Source organism: Brassica napus, chromosome C4, assembly GCF_020379485.1.
Source record: "Brassica napus cultivar Da-Ae chromosome C4, Da-Ae, whole genome shotgun sequence".
Lineage (NCBI taxonomy): Eukaryota > Viridiplantae > Streptophyta > Magnoliopsida > Brassicales > Brassicaceae > Brassica > Brassica napus.
The window spans coordinates 1,869,045-1,888,495 of record NC_063447.1 but is presented as its reverse complement, the minus strand read 5'-3'; the positions used below and the strand labels follow the sequence as shown (position 1 = coordinate 1,888,495).

At 35.8% G+C, this 19,451-nt stretch overlaps 2 protein-coding genes and 3 long non-coding RNA genes across 5 annotated transcripts; 3 read left to right on the top strand and 2 right to left on the bottom strand.

The window, feature by feature from the left end:
- Positions 1–196: 196 nt before the first annotated feature.
- Positions 197–2,287, top strand: LOC111205247. The gene is made up of 3 exons (XR_002657714.2): positions 197–1,046; positions 1,153–1,278; positions 1,676–2,287. It is a non-coding gene; the product is annotated as an uncharacterized LOC111205247 (long non-coding RNA).
- A 75-nt stretch (positions 2,288–2,362) lies between these two features.
- Positions 2,363–6,637, bottom strand: LOC125585415. Its single transcript, XR_007322325.1, has 3 exons — positions 5,439–6,637; positions 4,667–4,780; positions 2,363–3,158 (listed from the first exon to the last, which is right to left on the bottom strand). It is a non-coding gene; the product is annotated as an uncharacterized LOC125585415 (long non-coding RNA).
- A 991-nt stretch (positions 6,638–7,628) lies between these two features.
- LOC106390193 lies at positions 7,629–9,929 on the top strand. Its single transcript, XM_013830607.3, has 3 exons — positions 7,629–8,291; positions 8,932–9,204; positions 9,419–9,929. The coding sequence occupies exons 1-3, from the start codon at positions 7,743–7,745 to the stop codon at positions 9,683–9,685; spliced, it is 1,089 nt and encodes a 362-aa protein (XP_013686061.1). The 5' UTR covers positions 7,629–7,742; the 3' UTR covers positions 9,686–9,929.
- Positions 9,930–10,104: 175 nt separating this feature from the next.
- Positions 10,105–11,952, bottom strand: LOC111205851. Its single transcript, XR_002658233.2, has 4 exons — positions 11,700–11,952; positions 10,418–11,315; positions 10,206–10,281; positions 10,105–10,119 (listed from the first exon to the last, which is right to left on the bottom strand). It is a non-coding gene; the product is annotated as an uncharacterized LOC111205851 (long non-coding RNA).
- Positions 11,953–15,906: 3,954 nt separating this feature from the next.
- On the top strand, positions 15,907–18,984 carry LOC111205892 (probable WRKY transcription factor 54). Its single transcript, XM_022702271.2, has 3 exons — positions 15,907–17,508; positions 17,995–18,099; positions 18,259–18,984. The coding sequence occupies exons 1-3, from the start codon at positions 17,132–17,134 to the stop codon at positions 18,794–18,796; spliced, it is 1,020 nt and encodes a 339-aa protein (XP_022557992.1). The 5' UTR covers positions 15,907–17,131; the 3' UTR covers positions 18,797–18,984.
- The last annotated feature ends 467 nt before the right edge of the window (positions 18,985–19,451 follow it).

Below are 19,451 nucleotides of genomic sequence, written 5' to 3'. Positions count from 1 at the left end.
AAAACAAACCATATTTAGAAACAAAAGGATTTGGTAAAGGTATTGACAAAAAAAAAAAAGGATTTGGTAAAGGAGATTTGAGAACCCCAATACAGTCACTTTGGTCAATGCGCACCAATAGTAAAAGAAAGATTAAAAAACACCTCAGACCATGTTTATCGGTAAGGCTTAAAGGGTTTCTTAGTGTATTAAAAACATTTAATTAAATAAAAAAGAAGGAAAAAATAGATTATCGATCCTTAAGTGGTGATCTTTGTGACCGATTATTAGAAAGTTTTGCAAACCACGTGTCAGCATTTCAGGCAAACTATATTTTTTTTCTCTTTTGTTTTCACCAAAATCATTTTGGTTTTCTCTTCTTCATCTCTCTTTCCTCTCTTCGTGTTCTCCGTCACGAGTGAGAAAAGATCGAAACCGATTGAAACCACCAAAGATCCTCTACCACCGATCCTCCGTCTTCGCTCTCGTCTTCTCCTCTTCTCCGTGACAGAGGAAGGATTGAAACCCACCACCGATCGAGTTTCCCCAAAAAGTACGACGACTCTTTCTCTTCTCACGGCGTTCCGCCGTCTTCTCTCGCTCCTCACGGCGTCTCCTCCGTCTTCTGTCGTCTTGTTCGTCTCCACCACCGATCCTCCGTCTCTCGCTCCTCACGGCGTTCCTCCGTCTTCTCTCGTCTCCCTCAGAAGAGCGATCGAAATCCACAGATAAGTGATGTTTCAGTTTCTCTTCTTCACATGCAAAATCAAACTGTTCGGTTCAGTTTTTGTTGTTGACATAATCTACTAATTTTGCATTAATATCGAATCAATCTCTCTCGTTTCATCATCTAGTTTCCAAGGAAAGAAGAAAAGAAAAGTTTTTCTGTTAGTTTTGTTTTCTCGGAAGAAACTAGATTCTGACTTTGATCAACGATCCTTTAGCTCTAACTCTTTCTGTGTTTACTGGTTAGATATGTGTATACTTTGTTTTAATGATCGTTTTCAATTCAACAGGACGCCAAGGAACATATTTCTGTATTGGCTTCGTCTCTACCAGACAAAATGGTAACAAACTAACTCTTTTGTAGTCACGTTATTTAAGTTAATAGTGAGAGGGAAGTGTGAGCTTTTAAGTGATGTTTTAGTCTTCTTGTGTTGATAATTTTGACAGGGTTGAGGGCGATGTGAACAAGGTTACACATCCAGTTCATCGACAAGCAAACACAATGTGAGACTGTCGTTGTTAATTACGACAGGGACCTTGAGGTCGAGAGTCAACCACTTCTTCAGAGTCTCGGTAAGTTTGCAAGAATTGATATCAGTAAAAAAAAAATTTCTTAATTGATTTTGTGTGGATAGTAGTTAGCTTAATAAATGCTTGTTAGGTTGTGGTTAGTGAAATTCGTGTGATGAATGGTAGTGATGTATGGTTGTGATGAATGCTTGTCTGCTTAGGTAATAAATAAGTTAGGAACATGTCTTCTCATCTCTATTCAACTCAACTCAAAGCTCTTATTAAAACCGTATGCTTTCTTTCTTTCTTTTCATCTTCTTACACAATCTCTTTCTCTCTTTCTCTCTTTCTCTCTTTCTTCAAACACATTGCTTCTCTCTTTCTCTCTTCTCTTCCTCTACGAAATGGATTCAACGAATCCACATACTCAACCCTCCAATTTTGTTGATCTGTTGAACAGACAACAAGACACTCCCTTTCCTTATGCGAGTTTTCCACTCGATGGGGATATCGGATCATCACAACTCCCTCTGTTCAGTACTCAAGCAACTGCAACATCTAGCTTCTATGAAGACTCTCCTACACAGCGTAAAGGAAGAAAGAAATGGAGTCCCTCCGATGATCTAGTGCTGATTAGCGCATGGTTAAACACCAGCAAGGACCCTGTTGTGGGCAATGAGCAGAAAGCAGGAGCTTATGAGAGCATGTATCATACTCCATAATATGATAGTAGAAGACGAACGAGATGGATACACTCATTTTGATGTTTCAGAGTTCCAACAAGGAGAAGAAACTGGAACTTCACATGTCGATCTCACGTATTCTACAGATATCCCTTCAAATATCGCCAATATGATGGGTGTTCGAACAAGAATTCGTGATAGACAAATGCATCAACAACTCAAAGCTGATTTGGTTGAACATATATGGCGTAAATTTGGATCTGATGGAGACAACTACTAAGCTCAGATGTTTTTCCAAATTATTCTCGATTATTGTACTAGTTTTTTTAATGTTTTTTTTAATAAGTATGTTCTAAATGTTATATAATAAATAAATTTCATCTTTAAAATTTTTTTTTTTTAAGAATCCTTAATTAAGAAACTCCCAATGGACCGCTCCAAATGAGAGTTTCTTAACAATGGTTCTTAACCCCACTAAAGTACAATTAAAATATTAAATAATCACTAAGAACTACACTTAAGGATCAAGGGATAAACATGCTCTCAGCTTCTGAGAGAGGGAGACATGGACCAATTATCACTTGATTCTGTTTGAGTTTAAAATGAAAAGTAATCTCGTAACCTTTGAAGTATGAAAAAGGCAAGTTGTGGACGAACGTCGAGTACCATTTTCTTGTATTCCATGCTCTAGTTTTTCATGTGGTCGAGACTTTCCGGCACCGTTACATGAATATGAGGGACATATCCAAAAGTAAATATGTAATTTAATATTTAATATATCTAAGAGCACCTCCAATCCAATGTTAGTTTCTTACCATGGAATTCTAAAATTATAAACATACACCAATATATAATTTTAGAACTTCATGATAAGAACCTACCATTCAGGTTGCTTTAAGAACTCTCAAATTTTGCTTCTTTTTTGAAAAAGTACTATACTTCTCCATATCTCAATGGAGGGTATAATATGAGATATACATGCACAAGTTCTCGATATACATGAAGCTTTAAACGTGATGAGTTTCGGGAAATTAAAAAATATATATTTGGGTTACACTTAAAAATATGAAACATTTTGTCCGCAACCACCGGCCTCAACTAAAATAATGTATAAACCCTAATTCATATATATTGTTTGTTTATTCCATTCCTTCGACCAAATGATGTTATGATGATGCCTTGTCTCTTAAAGATATTGGTTAGTTGGAGATCACATGAGGCTGAATTATCCATATACAGCCAGAGGCTGCGTTTCCATATCTGTATTATTGCAGACAATACATGAACCACACAAATACCTTTGAAGGCAATATTAAATAACAACTCGAGATCGTGCACGAGGTCTATATATTATTTCTATGCGAATGTCAATATACCTTTGAAGGCAATATTAAATAATACCTTTTTTTCACACAATATATTCATCTAAAACTAAAGTTCTACTCTAACTTGTCAAAGTTGGTAATTTAACTGGTTAAGAACATAAATGTTATTTACTGTTAATTTTACTCTGGTTTGACTTTAGCTTGGAGCCTTCGACGTGCCTTACTTTCTTGTCTCAACAGATGTACGAAGCAAATGCAAATATCCAAAATTTTGCAATGTAGAAAATAGAAAAAGGGTTGAAATCGAGCTATTATAACCAAAATAAATAATCAATTCAATGTAAAATTTAGTATCTTCTCGTCTGAATGTAAATATATCGGTTGTTTAACCAAAGTACGATGTGTAGTCTTTAAAAAAAAGGACGATGTGAAGCTGTGAACCATTCATGCTCCATCTCCAGTCATCGGGAACATAAAAATTACAAGTACAAAAGTTACTTATTTTACAAAATTACAAATAAGGCAAGAACACAACCTCTCTCCCCATATACTATATATATATGTCATTTCAATTACCAAAAACGAGAATACGCCTATTCAAGAAAAAAAGAAAAGATTTGTCCAGAAAAAACAACAACACCATTTTAATTGTATCTATATACCTTAGACGGTATATATCTCCTTGGAATTTATCAGAAGAAAGCTTACTTGTAAATATGACTATACCTTTGAATGGACAGCACTAGCTAGTGAGTAGTTGCTAGATTGCCTGACATCAAACTCTAAATCATATGGTTATGTTCTTTGACAAATTAGATTCATCAGAGAGAGAGAGGTTAAAATCACAAATCCGTATTCAATTCAAAGTCAGTGATGCACTTGTGATCAACATGCCGAAAATGTGAATACGTTGTGATATATTAACAGATAACGAGAAAACTGAAACATGTAGAGAAAGAAGGAGCTCCCTTCAGTCCAAACACAGATAAAGAGAGACGAAAAACATCTTCCGCATCATTCACACAGTCACTGTGGTTTAGATCTCTTGTTTTTACCAGAGTGTTTGGATGAATGAGTCGGCAGATATTTCTACCCTCTTGTTCTATCCACGATTGGACTGAAAGAATCTCCTGCTATATCTACCTATTTTAATCTCGACTACACTTCTGAACACTGAAAGACCACTTTTAATTTATATAACCAAAACTATTTTGGATTCAGTTGATTCTACAGAATAGTATCAAACACATATGGACTTATTTCTGCTAATAATGGGCCATTGACAAGAAGACAAATGTGACCAACACATATGTACTTAATATTGAACATTTAGTTTTGAAATAGTATTTGCATGCGTTTATAAATGAATCAGCAGTGAATTAGAATGTCAGCCAATGTATGCATATACATATTTATGTATTATGCATGTATGGATTAACTTACAAGGGGATTGTTATGTGTGAAACTCCCAGGAAGAAGCAAGCTTTACTGTGCAAGAAAGACAACTGATGGGTCTTGTCAAGAAGAGGATGCCAAGAGAGAGGGACAAAGGACGAACTGTTCATCAAACAATGAAATCATATTAACACTATTAATGTTCTTTTAATAATGATGGGAGTGATGTAATCCCTGAGCATATGAAGTTAAGAACAGTCCCAATATTAATAACATCATTAATAATAACTACTTGAAAGTAAATATATACATAAACAGACGACAGGTCCAAAACATGTGCGGAAAGATGCCACAATAGTCATTACAGATCATGAGGACAGAAAATAAGAAAATATATAGAAAGACTAGCTAGTTAGACAAACATAAGTTTGTTTGACTACTTGGTAAATACAATTATCTCATAAGATCATCAGTTTATGGAAGGTGCAAGAGATTGGATTCCAAAATCAAGGTATACAAATTTCGCAGGTAGGGGTTAAACAAGAAAAATACAGAATTAAGAAAAAAAAGTTTCTTCATGGTCTAGACAAGGGGGAAAACCCTAAAATCCAGAAATGAAAAGATCCTAAATTTTGTTTATCTTTCTTGTGGGCTGAAGTAAATAATTAGTAGATCTAAAGTAAGTCACAGATGGTAATAGAAGATCATAAGACGAGGTAGAGAAAAACCTAAAACCAGAAAATTTGAAAAAAAAGAAGAAGATATTAGATCTTAAGCAAGTCAACACTAATGGTAGATGTGATGATAAGAAAACTCTTACAGTGGATCTTGAAGTTTCAGCAGCTCTGATTTAATTGAACCTGTGTGAAAACCCTAGCTAGCTCTCTTTCTGAAACTTCTCCCAACCGAGTAGTGCTGAAACTATAAGTGACGAACAGTAAGTTATAGAAAAAGAAGAAGTAGGTGGATGTAGCCACTAGCAACTAGCTAGGTTTTAGCAAGTGGTGGTTCAAAGAAGGGACAAACAAAAAGAGATGGTGACGATAATGATGAATGATGATGATGGTGGTGATGTTGGGTCATTGTCTTCATGGGAGTCAGGGAAGGCTAACTGATTCTTCATCTCACCATATCTTACATACATAGATAGAGAGAGAGATACTAACATATATGGATCTTGAAATTTTGTACTGTTTTTAGGTTTTTTGCCGCATATTTATAGTGATTTTTGATGGGAGAGAGCTATTAAGAGTTTCATCAGCCAGCATTATTTTTAGATCAGATTTAATGAGCGGTGGTAGAGCTCGAGAATTTAGATAATGTTTTCAGATAGTCAAGTCTATTTGTTTATTTATTAAAGCCTAGGTTAACGTGTGGGCCAGATATGAAATAGTAGTATGCCTAGAATTCATATTATTGCACACTAAGGACGATTAGTGTGATATTAAATAATTAGGCCCAGAAAATGACATTCGTTGTGAAGAGCTATAAGCCATGTGCACAAAAAGACTTGAAAATTTTCAGTCATTCAGAAGTTTTACATGTTCAGTATGGAGGCATTTTATTGTTCCATACTGAGCTTAAAAAACATTACGAATAGTTGATCAAATTTTTCCTTACATGTACAATGTATTAGATCTTTACAAAATATTCATGTTGGTAAAATTAAATGATAAATAGTTAACTGCTTGCTACTAATGACTTTTTGAAAAATCTGCTTGCCACTAATAGTTGCATCTCATAGTAATGAATCTTATCCAGCTATTCACAAATGAGGCTAAACTTAGGCTAATTAACTTTCATAAAGTCTCAATCAGTTCAGTATTGTTTATTTATTGATAATGTAGAAGAAGAAAATAATTGAAGACACCTTGATATATTAGTCACATGTACACAGGTAAATAAGTAAAATATTATACAAGTTTTCATCATCTCTCACTGAACCATAGATATATAAGTGAGTTGGTGTGCCCATTCATGATTCATATAAGATTTTCCAAATTTAGATTTAAAAGATTACGTACGTGTTTTCTAAAAAAAAAAAAAAAATGATTACGTACGTAGTCCTTCCCAGTAGCACCATACCACTCAACACTTAATTACATTATAAATGACAAATTTACCCCTACCAACCTGTCATCTACGGACTAGGCCTGAGCGTTCGGATCTTCGGGTCGGGTTCGGGCCGGTTCCTTTCGGGTCCAGGTCTTTTCGGGTCCTAAATATTTAAACCCAATAGGTACTTACTTAGAAATTTTTAGTTCGGGTTCAGATCGGTTCTTCTCGGGTTCGGGTCGGTTCGGATCTATAATTAAAATATTCGTAATTTTTCGAGTCCATATCGGATCCGGATCGGGTTCGGGCATGTAGGATCTGAAAAGGACATGATATACCCAATTCCATCAACTTTAGTTGAATATTTGTCATATATATCTAAAATTTTTAAAAAACAACTTAAATGAAACTATTAATAATTAAAATAAAACATTTTAAAACTCTAAATTTTACATTTTAAAACTTTATATTACTTAAAAATGTTATAAAATAATAACAAATGTTGTTAACAAAAGATATTTCAACTAAATCATAAAATAATATATATAAAATAGAACACAAAAACATAATAGTGTTAGATATACATGTTTTTGAGTCGGGTACAAATTGGTTATTATCGGATCGGGTCTATTCGGGTCGGGTTTTTCGGGTCTGGGTCTATTCGGGTCGGTTCCTTTTCGGTTCCGGTTCTTTCGGATAAAAAAAATTTAGATCCAAAAGATACTTATAAATTTTCGGTCCGGTTCTGGGTCGGATATTTTTCGGTCGGTTCCGGTTCGGGTCTTCGGGTGTGCAGGTTAAAATGCCCATGCCTACTACGGACAGACCAGGCATTGAGAGTTTCTTCATCCAAGACGGGCCCGATAAAAGCCCAGTAACTATAAATGGCCTCGACCCGACCCGGATAAGCTATCCCAAGTCGGATCATCCGCCCCGGTCTTCTCCGATTCGATCACCAACGTCAGGAAAAAAAAAAATCAGAAACTCAGCAAAAAGACGATACCTTTCTTCGAGAAATCAGAACCCTTTGACTCCTCGATCTCAAATTCGAAACCTTTCAGCTACAAGGATGGTGAAACCATCGGATTTCAAAGCAATCCACAGCTTTATCCGGTCACATTACACCCGGGTCAACCCGGTCACCACGCACCGGTCAAACCCATCGAGCGGTGGTGTTGCTTCCCACCTCCACACCAGGCTCACCTCCTTCCACAGCTTATCGCCCAAACCCACTGGCTTATCTCAGCTCCTCTCTCAAAAGCTTCAACCTTTGGGTTTGCCACGTGTGAAAAACGCGAGCTTTGCGTTTGCGTTTAGGTTTGTCTCCACTAAGAGCTCTGGGTTTCGAAAAGTTGATGGGAGCTTTGCGAGGAAGGTTGTTGATAAGCCTGTGAAAGCCGTTAGCTCTAGCTTCGCTAGGTACCGTGAGGCTATGGGTTTGCACGTTGACGCGTTCTGGAAGAAGAACAGTCTTGTTTTGTATGGAGCTGGTGGTGTGTTTGTGTGTATCTTCCTTTGGAGGATTATGTTTGGGATCGCGAGTACCTTTGTTGGGCTCTCTGAGGGTATGGCTAAGTATGGGTTTCTAGCTCTCTCCTCGGCTATTGTTGCGTTTTCTGTAAGTTTACAATGTTTGAGACTCTCTAGTGTTTAAATTGTGGTTATTGGTTGATAGTAGTGTTTGATGGTTTAGTTTCACAAGGACTTATAGGAACGTTCTGCTTGTTAGCTAGTGTTGGTTTATCTGTAAGTTTTATCTGTTACAGTGGTTGGCTTTACAATGTTTTGCTCAATGCCATGGAGAAAAATGAATTGAGGCTTCTCTAGTGTTCAAATTGTGGTTATTGGTTGATACTGATTGGTTTAGTTTCACAAGTACTTAAAGCTATAGGAACGTTCTGCTTGTTAACTGATGATCTTGCATCATCTTCATCTATATTCTATTAAAATAGGAACATGACTTATTGATATTGGTGTGGTCCAACTATTTTAATACAATTATTAAAACTTCTTATTAATCATTAAGAGAAAAAATTTAAGGCTAAAACAACTCCAATGTTGGATTAGTTTCACCAGGACTTAAGCTATCTGTTTGTTAACTGATGTTGGTTTTAGGATGATCTTGCATGATTATATTTTAATATCTTACTACTACTAGTAGGAATGCATATATGTCTCAAAAACTGCCATAAGATGTGGTTTTGTTTGCTGTTACATTCTTCCTATAACTCCTTCACTGCTATTTTTCTAAATGATAGGGACTATACCTGCGGTCAAGGTTCACAATAAACCCAGATAAAGTTTACAGGATGACAATGAGGAAGATCAACACAGCAGCTGACATTCTGGAAGTAATGGGTGCTCCTCTGTCAGGATCAGATTTGAGAGCTTATGTGATGTCAGGTGGTGGCATAACATTCAAGAAATTCAAGCCAACGATTAGGAGCAAGCGTTGCTTTCTCCTGTTCCCTGTTCAAGGCTCTGAGAGAAAGGGTCTTGTTAGCGTCGAAGTTAAGAAGAAGAAAGGCCAGGTTAAACTTTCTCAACTCCACATTGTGTGATATTTAGAATTCTGATAAGCTTTCATGATGTTTAGCTGCTCAGGTCTTAGCTATTACTATCTTTAGCCTAGGACTGGATGTAGCAGATTAGAGCTGTTGTGAGTTGGTTAGATAGTGAGTGGTGAGTGGTGAGTGGTGAGTGGTGAGTCTCTCATTCATTGATCGTTCTGGTTTGTTTCTTTAGTATGACATGAAGCTTTTGGCGGTGGACATTCCAATGGCATCTGGTCCTGACCAACGGTTATATCTGATTGGGGATGAAGAAGGGTACAAAGTTGGTGGTGGTTTGATCTCTGAGTTAAGAGACCCTGTTGTGAAAGCCATGGCAGCGACCAAGGAGTTCGATAACCTTGACAGAATTGAAGAGGAAGAAGACGCTGAAAGAGAACTTCAAGAAGCTGAAAGAAAGCACCGTGAGGAGATTGAGAAGCTCGAAAAAGAGAGCTCTTAAAATTTGTTTTTACTTCACTGGAATACTTTGAAAATGTTTCTTTCACATCTTCAGTATCTCTCATCAGTGGTTATAATAAAAGAACAACACCTTGTAACTCTTTTGTCTTGGATCGGAGTATGCTACACTGATCTGTGATCTACATTGATGTAGGATGAGAAGCAAGGGGCTACTCTCTGAACCATTTACTGAGCTATAAATCAACAATCAATTCATTGCAAATCAAAACTCTGTTTTTTTTCCAGCAGCTGTAGTGTTTAATAAGATACATCTCAGCAACTATAGGTTTCTAAGAATCAGAATCTGTTTCTGCATCACGTTGTACCACAAATGGTCTCAATCTGTTTGAGTTTGCAGATAATAGAAGTAACTTTGCTACCAGATTCTTGAGCCTTTTCTTTTCCTGTATGGTCAGTCAATCACTGCAAAGCTTCCTGCAAGTCAGAAACAACAATAAAAACACTATCCAGGAGAATAAGGCACAGAACATAAACAAGCAAAGTACTGTTTGAACAAGTACCTCGTCTGATCCACATGCTCTCATGAAACTTGGCTGGAAACAAGGCTAACGAGTTCTCTCCTCTTGCATCCATTATCTTCAAAGACACACACACACACAGAAAAAGCAGTTAAAAGAACAAATCAATACAAAACTAAGCCAACACATTTATTATGAACTGGCGAGATTAAATAAAGGAATTAAACTCATGAATAAAAAGGTTTTTGACCTACCTCAATTTGATTGGAGCCTCTGAGGGAGACGACCTTGGCTATGCTTTGACATTCCTCAAGCGTGAAGTCTTGCTCTGAAGCTGCTTGTTTCAGATTCCTTCTTCCTCTGTTCATGTCGAGATTAGGGTTTTGTAGTTGTGCCGTTTAACTGGAATCGTATCAGTTACTTAGAGAGAGGCCAATACTGTTGTTTCATATTTTAACTAACGGGGCTAATACTGTTGTTTTATTCATGAGCTGAGGGTATAAATGTCACTCCATTGACCAAGTTACATCAGTGTAAACCGGAAGCGCTCGGATTTGCAGATAAACCGGAAATTCGTTTTAACCGTTAACAGACACTGTGCAACAGTCTGTTAAACCCTCCTCCTCCACAGTTGCAGAAACACTTTGATATATAGCTGAACTTGTTCTTACTATTTAAGAGAAGCTGAACTTGTTCTTACTATTTAAGAGAAGGTATATGCAACATTGGTTCACTCACACCCATTGAGATTGATCATGTCTTAACTACATAGAAGATTTGGCCCCGGCATGTTGGTGACCGCCACATGACAAGCTCAACAATCTAAGTCATCATCATCATATCTCTCCCTTCTTATGCCCTGATCTACACGTCTACTTTCTTTCATAAAGTAATAGTACCAACAACATACGATTGAAAAAGCAAAATGCATGCTCTTTTCTGGTTACAGTGTGTATGCTTATTCATGTGTTATAACATTTGAGAAGGCAAAAAAGTTTACACTGAAGTCATGAAACAACAAAAATCCCCAGAAAAAGAACCAAAACTTTATTCAGTCCCATGGCAAAGAAAAGTCTACATCTTGGTGACGACCCATCAGTTCTCTTCAGTTGCTGGTTTGTCAATGAACGTCTTCTTGATCCAATCAAATGGCTGTGAATGATAAAAACAAATTTGATGTTAAGATACAAAACAAAATGAAGTCAGGACTGCTTAAGGCACTAATTAAACTCTTCACAACACCAAAATACATATACACAGCGCATTGTCACTGTCAGTAACACGAAAGAGAATGCATGTATGGAGACTAATCTGAATGAAACTGCTTGGAATCAATTAACATCTACAAGCACATAAGAGACTTGAATGGATGCAATCTACATTAAAGTTAGAGCCTTTAGGGGTAAAAATAGATGTCTAACGAGATCACTTGTAAAGTTTTCATCTTTCGTCGAAATCAAGCTAGCAATTTCACTAGGAGACATGAACCGTTAAACCCAATTTGAAAATCTACGAGTAAGAGGCGGATTGGCTTACTTGGACGACCCAGATGGCGCCGGCTGCGGCGGCGACACCCCATCCTATGGCGGCTTGGATATCCGCCGGTTGGATCTTTGGGAGCTTGGGCACACCTCCTGGCATCACTTGCTTCGATCTCTCGCTTTCTAGTTCGCTATCAAATCGACTTATCCCCACAGAGATCCTTAAACGAAATGACGATAATCAATGAGATGCCATTAAAGGGATTACGGACTAGTCAAACACTGCGTGCCGTTCTACGTGTAAAACGTGAACAACGTGCCGTTTATAGTGTTTTCGTTCTTTTAATTCTTTTTTTTTTTTGTCAACGTTGTTCTTCAAAATTAATCCAAGCAATCAATATCAAAAGCTATGTTATAGCACAGCTACATTTCCTTCATGATTAGCGTTACACTACCTCTCAAGTCTCAAGTAACAATTGTTATAGAAATTATGGAGAGAGCAGCATTCTCTTGGCGAGATTCACGTGGCTATAAAGTATAAACAACTGACCTTCATGCGTTTGGGCGGTAATACATGTATCGTGGAATGGATTCAAATGGATTATTCAGCAAAAAATAGTATTCGTAATTCGTTTTATTTTTCTCATTGGTTTGTTCTTGAATAACACCAAGTGGAGTAATAGTAAATGGTTAGTAACGAGTTAGTAATAACTAGATATATAATGGTCAATATGAGACTTCTGTACTATAACAGGTTCATTTCGATGAGAAGACACTTTTCACAAAGGTTTCAAATTTTAGTGAGAATGCAATTTCATAGAAGCATGATTCATGTTGAGTCAGTTTACGGGATACTAAGTCTAATTGAATTATGAGATTATTTATATATTTGTACGTTTTAAAACATTTGACTATTCTATTCCATACCTTTTTCATTTTTATACGGTTTCTTCATTCTGTAATGTTATCAACTGGGACTAATAAACACAAGACAAGATTAAGCTTTCGAGAATGTGATATGTGGTATCTTCCGTTGTTAAAGAGCGTACTACGTGTATGGTTGCATGTTTCTTAATTAGTTAAAGAAAGTCTGAATTGGTTAAGTACTGTATATAAACCTTATATTGATCTCAACTCTAACAATTTAGATACATGTATCATAAATTTCAAATTATTCTAGTCGGCACGGCACAACAATAATGTACATGCATAAAAGACCACATGTTAAGTTTTTTTTTGGTAAAAAAAGAAAATTCTTTGGGAATCCAAACATTATAAATAATTTTTTTCAGTACAAATCGATTTCAGGTGGCGATAGATTTCTACATGGAACCTTTTTACCACATGGACCAACTTGTCTTAGTACCACATGTTAAATTCAAAAAAGAAAAAAAAATACCACAGGCTTTGAGTATTTCCTCGGAGTAATATCTGGTAATTTAGACGGGATGAGTCAGCTCTACTGGTTAGAGCCTTGGGGGGCAATTGTCATGCTTCCGGGTTCGACGCCAGCCGGAGGCGAACTGCTCATCCCTGTCACTAAAGTGGGTACTGGGCCTTCGGGCTCAGGGAAAAACCTTCCGGGTGAAGCTGGCCAGCTGCCTAACCGGGTCCAGGGAATGACCCGCGAAGCGGGGAACATTATCAAAAAAAAAAAAAAAATCTGGTAATTTAGGAATCCCTTTCTCCATTTAACGACCTTCTAGATCCATATGTCGACACAATAATATATATGTGCGTGTGTAATAGAACACCGGCAGCTAGGCAAAATATAAAAATAACTAAAGATATGTACCTAGCTGAAATCAAATGCACACATCTACGTACAAATAAAGGCAAAATCGCTAGGTTACAAACAATCTGGTTAATGCAAAAAAGAAAACGATAGTTTTAGAGGTCGCTAAATGGGATTTGGTTCAAAACAATATACTACTTTAAAATCAAAACTCAAGAGGCAGCCGTGGGACGAACGAAACAAAAATATAAGTAAATAATGATAACGACTATATATAACTATGAGCTGGTGTACTTGAATTATTGACGGGGTAATGTTTACATACATTTTGTATAACTTTTATTGCTGTATTTTAGTGTCTAAGAAATAGATAATTGTTTTGTCCGACGCCAGAGTGGTTCTTACAATCATCTCTCTTTTGACTTGTGCTTAATTAATTATTCTTAAGATAAAGAATTCCCCGATTGGGGCATTCGCATGAAGTAAGATTCAACTTACACACTAGAAAACTATATATGCCATATTAATTTTATTTACTAAAATATTTGTAGCTTCTTGACAGATCATTATCCCGATTACAGAGTAGGTTTTAACGATAGGTAGCAGTCCTTTAATTGAGGCCTCTTGATTTACTATACTTTTATACAACTTGGCAAAGAAATTACATATTTCAAATAAATTTAATTATTATTCTTAATAACCATTTGTCATTTGTCAAGAAAACGTCCCTAATCACGGTTGACCTTTCTCACATCATCCGGAAAGAAAACAATATTTTAGCTGTTCTATTTTGATGTTTACAGTCTAAACATTTAAATATAACTAGTGTCTATTTTTAAAAAAACTAGTGTCTAGATAGCCAATCTCTACTGCATGATTAATTGAGATATATAGAGAAATGGCGGATTTGGATGACCTAAAATGAAGAAGTAAACAAAGTTGACGGGACATATATATAACATATCTATTGGTTCAAACAGAGAAGCAACACATAGTTACTGGAATACATACTCGAAATTACTGAGTTCTGCTAGAACAAAATAAGATTTAGAAGTGTTTTGATCTAGTGTGGCCCTTTAACATGAAACGGCGAATAATATATCTATTCAAGTTAATCATCTGCTGAAAGATATTGCGTTAATCTTGAATATATTTATATCTAAGTGAGATACATGTGTCGCTGTAAAACTCTTATATATTTTCATGTTGACATAAAATGTATTTTAGGTACGAATAAATTCACTTTAGCAAGTTTTGTGAAGTTTTGAAAGTATTCATGATGAAATCTTATACTACTAAAGTGCTCTAGAATTTCTCAGCAAGATTAATGTTTTATGATTAGTGAGCACATAGAGACGGTTTATTTTTTATTTTTTTTTAACAAAAAAACAAAATTAAACTAAGTAGATTCCTGAGCCGAGAACCATCTCGGAGGAACGAAGTCAACATATATCATAGCAGAAGGTTGAATCCTAGCATTTCGTGCTAGTTTATCCGCCATTGTGTTTTGTGCCCTTGGAATATGCTGAATCGTGAAAATGGGGAAGTATCCCTTACATCATAGAAACTCTTCCATGTGAGTAGTGAACGCTGGTCATTCTGTTGGAGTAGACACCATCTTCACCAACTGTGAGTAGTCTGTTGCAAATACCACCTCTGAGATATGTAGGGTCTTCATGCACTCCATCGCCGATAGAGAAGTTTTATTAAAATTGAAAATTAAGTGTGTTATAAATGTGTGAATTAATAAGGAACTATATTGATTTGACTTATGGAGTTTTATTTGCGAGTAGATGCACGAATGTGGACTGAATTTATTGCGACTCCAAGGAGAGGGTACTCCTCTCCTAGTGGCACCTGCCCCCTCAATGCCCTCACAATATCTAAATCACTAATCATTTTTCAAACAAATTTATTACCGTATAACATTTAAATTTATTTTACACGTAAAGAGAATAAACTCATTCAACTAACCTAAAATAATTTCAGTAAAAAAAACTTAGCTTAAATAACTCTTTTTATATTACAGTCTACAAATTACGAAAAGCGAATATGTTTCAATAAAACAAGTCAAAACGAAGCCCTTTTTCAGAAAAAAGGATCAAAATGAATTCTTTGTTATGATCATATTCTTGGTTTAATTTTTTTAGAATTACCCTGTTGGTATTAAAAGGGATATAACTTCTACGAACATTTCAATAGTTTCCTGTGAAAGTAGCGACCGTTTCTATAACAAATAAACAAGTACTGCCAAACTGATGGGGGGCCAAGCAAGCAGTACACATCACACATATATACAAGGTGTCACTTGTGAATTATGATTGTAATGCCTTCAAGCTTACAGTTCAAAGTTTTAAGCTCTATGTCTCTAGCGCAAAATGATTCAAAACATTTTTAATGATAATTCTACTAAAATTAAAAATAAAAAATAAATCAAGGTTGCTTTTTATATTGAAATTAGTCTAGATTACCGCGTTAAGATCCTAACAAAGCGGCCTAACCAGCCACCACAACAGATATATATTAGTTTTATAACATTTAGTATTAGAAGTAAACATATCCATTAAAAATTCAAAAGATTCAAACCATGATGAGAATATCCGTTAGTTTCCTAATGAATCCTTCTACTTTTGTAAATGTACGGCACTACACACATGACATACCACTAATTTATTGAAATGCCTTTACCATCAAAAGTTATTTTGGTTTAGAATTATATACTCAGTAACTCTACAATAAAGACTGTAATGGTTGGTCCGATATTATCTTGTCAACATGTCTCCTCTTGTTTTTTTTCTCTTCTCGAAAGTGATTTTATCGCTTTATAACTAAATAGAAATAAATAAAGAGAAAACATTTTTGTTCCAGTAAGCATTTTATTAGGGATATTATATCCACTAATCACTGGTTGGTTTTAAATTGGAAACCCATAATAAACCCGAATCTAACATGGTATCAGAGCCAAATTCTAAATACTCTAAACCCCTAATTAATATAATCCTATCTGATCGGGTATAAAAAGTCGTAATTGACTCATTCGACCGAGTATAACTGTTTTAAAGTTCTGAAATTTCTGGCGGATAAGAGACATCATCTCGAATAGGGGTATTAGTGATATTATATCCCACGTCGAGAATACTAAGGGACATTAAATAATATATAAATGTTTAGGGTCAATCCACTAATCACCAATTGGTTTTAAGTTGAAAGCCCATAATAAATTTGAATCTAACATTTGTTCCCCAGTAAGCGTTTCAAAAAAATTATCCAAGTTGTTTGAGATCCTTTTAACATTTACCCCAAAAAAAAATAAAAAAAAATAAAGAGCAATCCAGGAAGAAAGGAGAGAACTAAAAACAGCCACCAAGTCCCTCAAACGTGCTACGGAGATGGGTGACTTCATCTCCCCTCATCTACGTGACGTCAGCAGAGCTCTGGTAAACCAATGGAAGGAAATACAAGCTATCACTTTCCCATTATACCCTCGAATCCACTATACTATTGATAATCCAGTTCAGAAACATTCCTGTTATACCCTCCACGCAATTATAACTCAAACCTAATCACTCTCTCTCTCTCTCTGAAGCATCTTCCTCTGATTATTTTCTCTGTCTTGATTAGAGATAAAACAAAAAAAAAAACCCCAGAAAAATCTTTCTTCTGTCCATTATATTACACCATTGTCTCATCTTCAGATCATCATATCTAAAAACTTAAAAAGAAAAAAAAGCTCACACCTATTGTAACAAAAAATGGATCCAAATAGTAACAACACCAAATCCATAAAGAGAAAAGTTGTCGACCAACTCGTCCAAGGCTACGAGTTCGCTACTCAGCTTCAGCTTCTCCTCTCTCATCAACATTCAAGTCAGTACATCAGTCAGACCCGTATTGTTTCTGGCGATCTGGATCCAGTTGATGAGCTCATCGCTAAGATCTTGAGTTCTTTCCACAAAACCATATCGGTTCTTGATTCTTGTGACTCCGTCCCTATGGCCGTTGAGGGTTCACCGAATGCTTCACGTGGTGATGATTTGGCGGCTCCTGTGAGTTGCAACGGTGGAGATTCCGGGGATAGTAGGAAGAGACTTGGGGTTGGTAAGGGCAAAAGAGGATGCTACACTAGAAAGTAAGTGAAAAAGGTTGAATTCAAGTATATATTTATTGTTTTATAATTTTCGTTCGTGTTTAATGATTTAATCTACTTTTGTGGCTATTTTTAAAAAAGCATTTTCATTTCGATTGCTATTATTTTGTGTGTTGATTCCATCATATAATGTGGTAGTGCCCCATACTGAAATGACTTATCATAAGTTAAATCACATTGAGTTTGGAATCGGATATGCTATATAATATGCTAATATGCATACTGAAAATACAATCACCTTTTTTATCATGTTATAGTGGATATGAATATGATGGATTTGATGGGACCAATCAATGAAACCAAATTTTATTTGTTCAATTAGTGTTGTTTCAATTAGTGATATGAATATGATGGATTTGAATGCACCAATCAATGAAACCAAATTTTATTACCGTGGATTTGTACTATAGTAATCTATTTACCAAAATGGTTTAGACAATAATTAATAATTTTCTTAATTATTTACAGAAAGAGATGGCATACTTGGACTGTGGAAGCTAGTAGAATCGATGAAGACAAATATGCTTGGAGGAAATATGGACAAAAAGAGATTCTTAATTCCAAATTCCCAAGGTCCAAATATATGTCTATATATAATATATAGCCAAATCATTTTCATCTTGTAACGAGAATCCCAAACATACCAATCTAATCTAGAATTTACTAGTACTACTCTGAGAATTCTGCCGTGGTCTAAATGATTGGTGATGTTTTCTTTTTTATGTTTTTCAGAAGTTACTTTAGATGCACACACAAGCAAACACGAGGATGCAAAGCAACGAAGCTAGTTCAAAAACAAGAGCAAGACCCTAGTTTATTTCAAATCACATACATTGGCCACCACACATGTAATGTTAGTGACCAAACACACACAAATACCGAGCCTAATGATCACGGAGTAGTCATGGATTCGGACAACGCATTGGCTGCAACCATTGCTCAAGACCATGTTAATGCAAATATACAAGAGCAAGAGCAAGAGAACGACATCAGTAGTCTGATTGTAGTAGGTGCAGGCATGGTGAAGGAGGAGGGCAATAACAATGGTGATCAGAATAAAAACTATTGTGAGGGTTCTTCCGTAGATGGTGATTTGTCATTGGTTTGGCAAGACGTGATGATGATGTTTGATGATCATCAACATCATCAGAATCACTACTATCAAGGTGAAACTAGTACTGCTTCTCATCAGTTCTCTTTCATTGACAACGATCAACTCTTCTCCTTATTCGATCCATACTGCCCTTACGAAGGAACAAATGCCATATGAACATTCAAATCCGAATTGATATATCGTAATTAGGCTAATAATCTTTTCTCATCCTCTCTCTTTGAGTATGTTTAGTGAAATGTAATATTTTTTTTGTATTTTTGATAAAGTACCATATGGCATATATAATTATGTTTCTACATTTCTCATGTTTCATTTTTTTTTAAATGGGCACTAGATGTTTTGTACGTGGCTGTTTCAGTCTGATTCTTGACTAAATATGTTTTTCTCACAAGTTCATTTTGGATAAATCATAGGTTGACAGTAACGGTGAAACAACTTGGTTAATGGATTGTTATGTAATTAGAATAAGCCAACTGCGACAGTCCCACTAGGTTATTGTTTTGTCTATATGATTGATACTGCTTCAATCCATGTGTGTGACATATGATTACCTATAAAGAGTGTAAAGAGACTTATCCATTCAAAGTGACGGCTATGAATGTTTGGTGCTAAAAAGGAAGAAACTGGACACAAGTGCATCTCGCAACTGGTGTGCTTTGTCTTTTTGTTGTTGCCCTGACATAAGAATCGCCGTATGCACAAGGGCATTTATTAATGCTTGCTGCAGCAATAAACCAAAATCAATCAAGCTGTACTATCTTCGGTAGTGACCCAAAAATCAACATGTTCCGTACACGTTCTCTTTTATACA

Excerpts from the sequence above, each read along its gene's own strand:
- LOC111205892 (XM_022702271.2), top strand. The coding sequence starts at position 17,132 with ATGGATCCAAATAGTAACAACACCAAATCCATAAAGAGAAAAGTTGTC. Across the intron at positions 17,509-17,994 it reads AGAGGATGCTACACTAGAAA|AAAGAGATGGCATACTTGGA; the intron begins GTAAGTGAAAAA and ends AATTATTTACAG. Across the intron at positions 18,100-18,258 it reads CTTAATTCCAAATTCCCAAG|AAGTTACTTTAGATGCACAC; the intron begins GTCCAAATATAT and ends TATGTTTTTCAG.
- LOC106390193 (XM_013830607.3), top strand. The coding sequence starts at position 7,743 with ATGGTGAAACCATCGGATTTCAAAGCAATCCACAGCTTTATCCGGTCA. Across the intron at positions 8,292-8,931 it reads CGGCTATTGTTGCGTTTTCT|GGACTATACCTGCGGTCAAG; the intron begins GTAAGTTTACAA and ends TCTAAATGATAG. Across the intron at positions 9,205-9,418 it reads TTAAGAAGAAGAAAGGCCAG|TATGACATGAAGCTTTTGGC; the intron begins GTTAAACTTTCT and ends TTGTTTCTTTAG.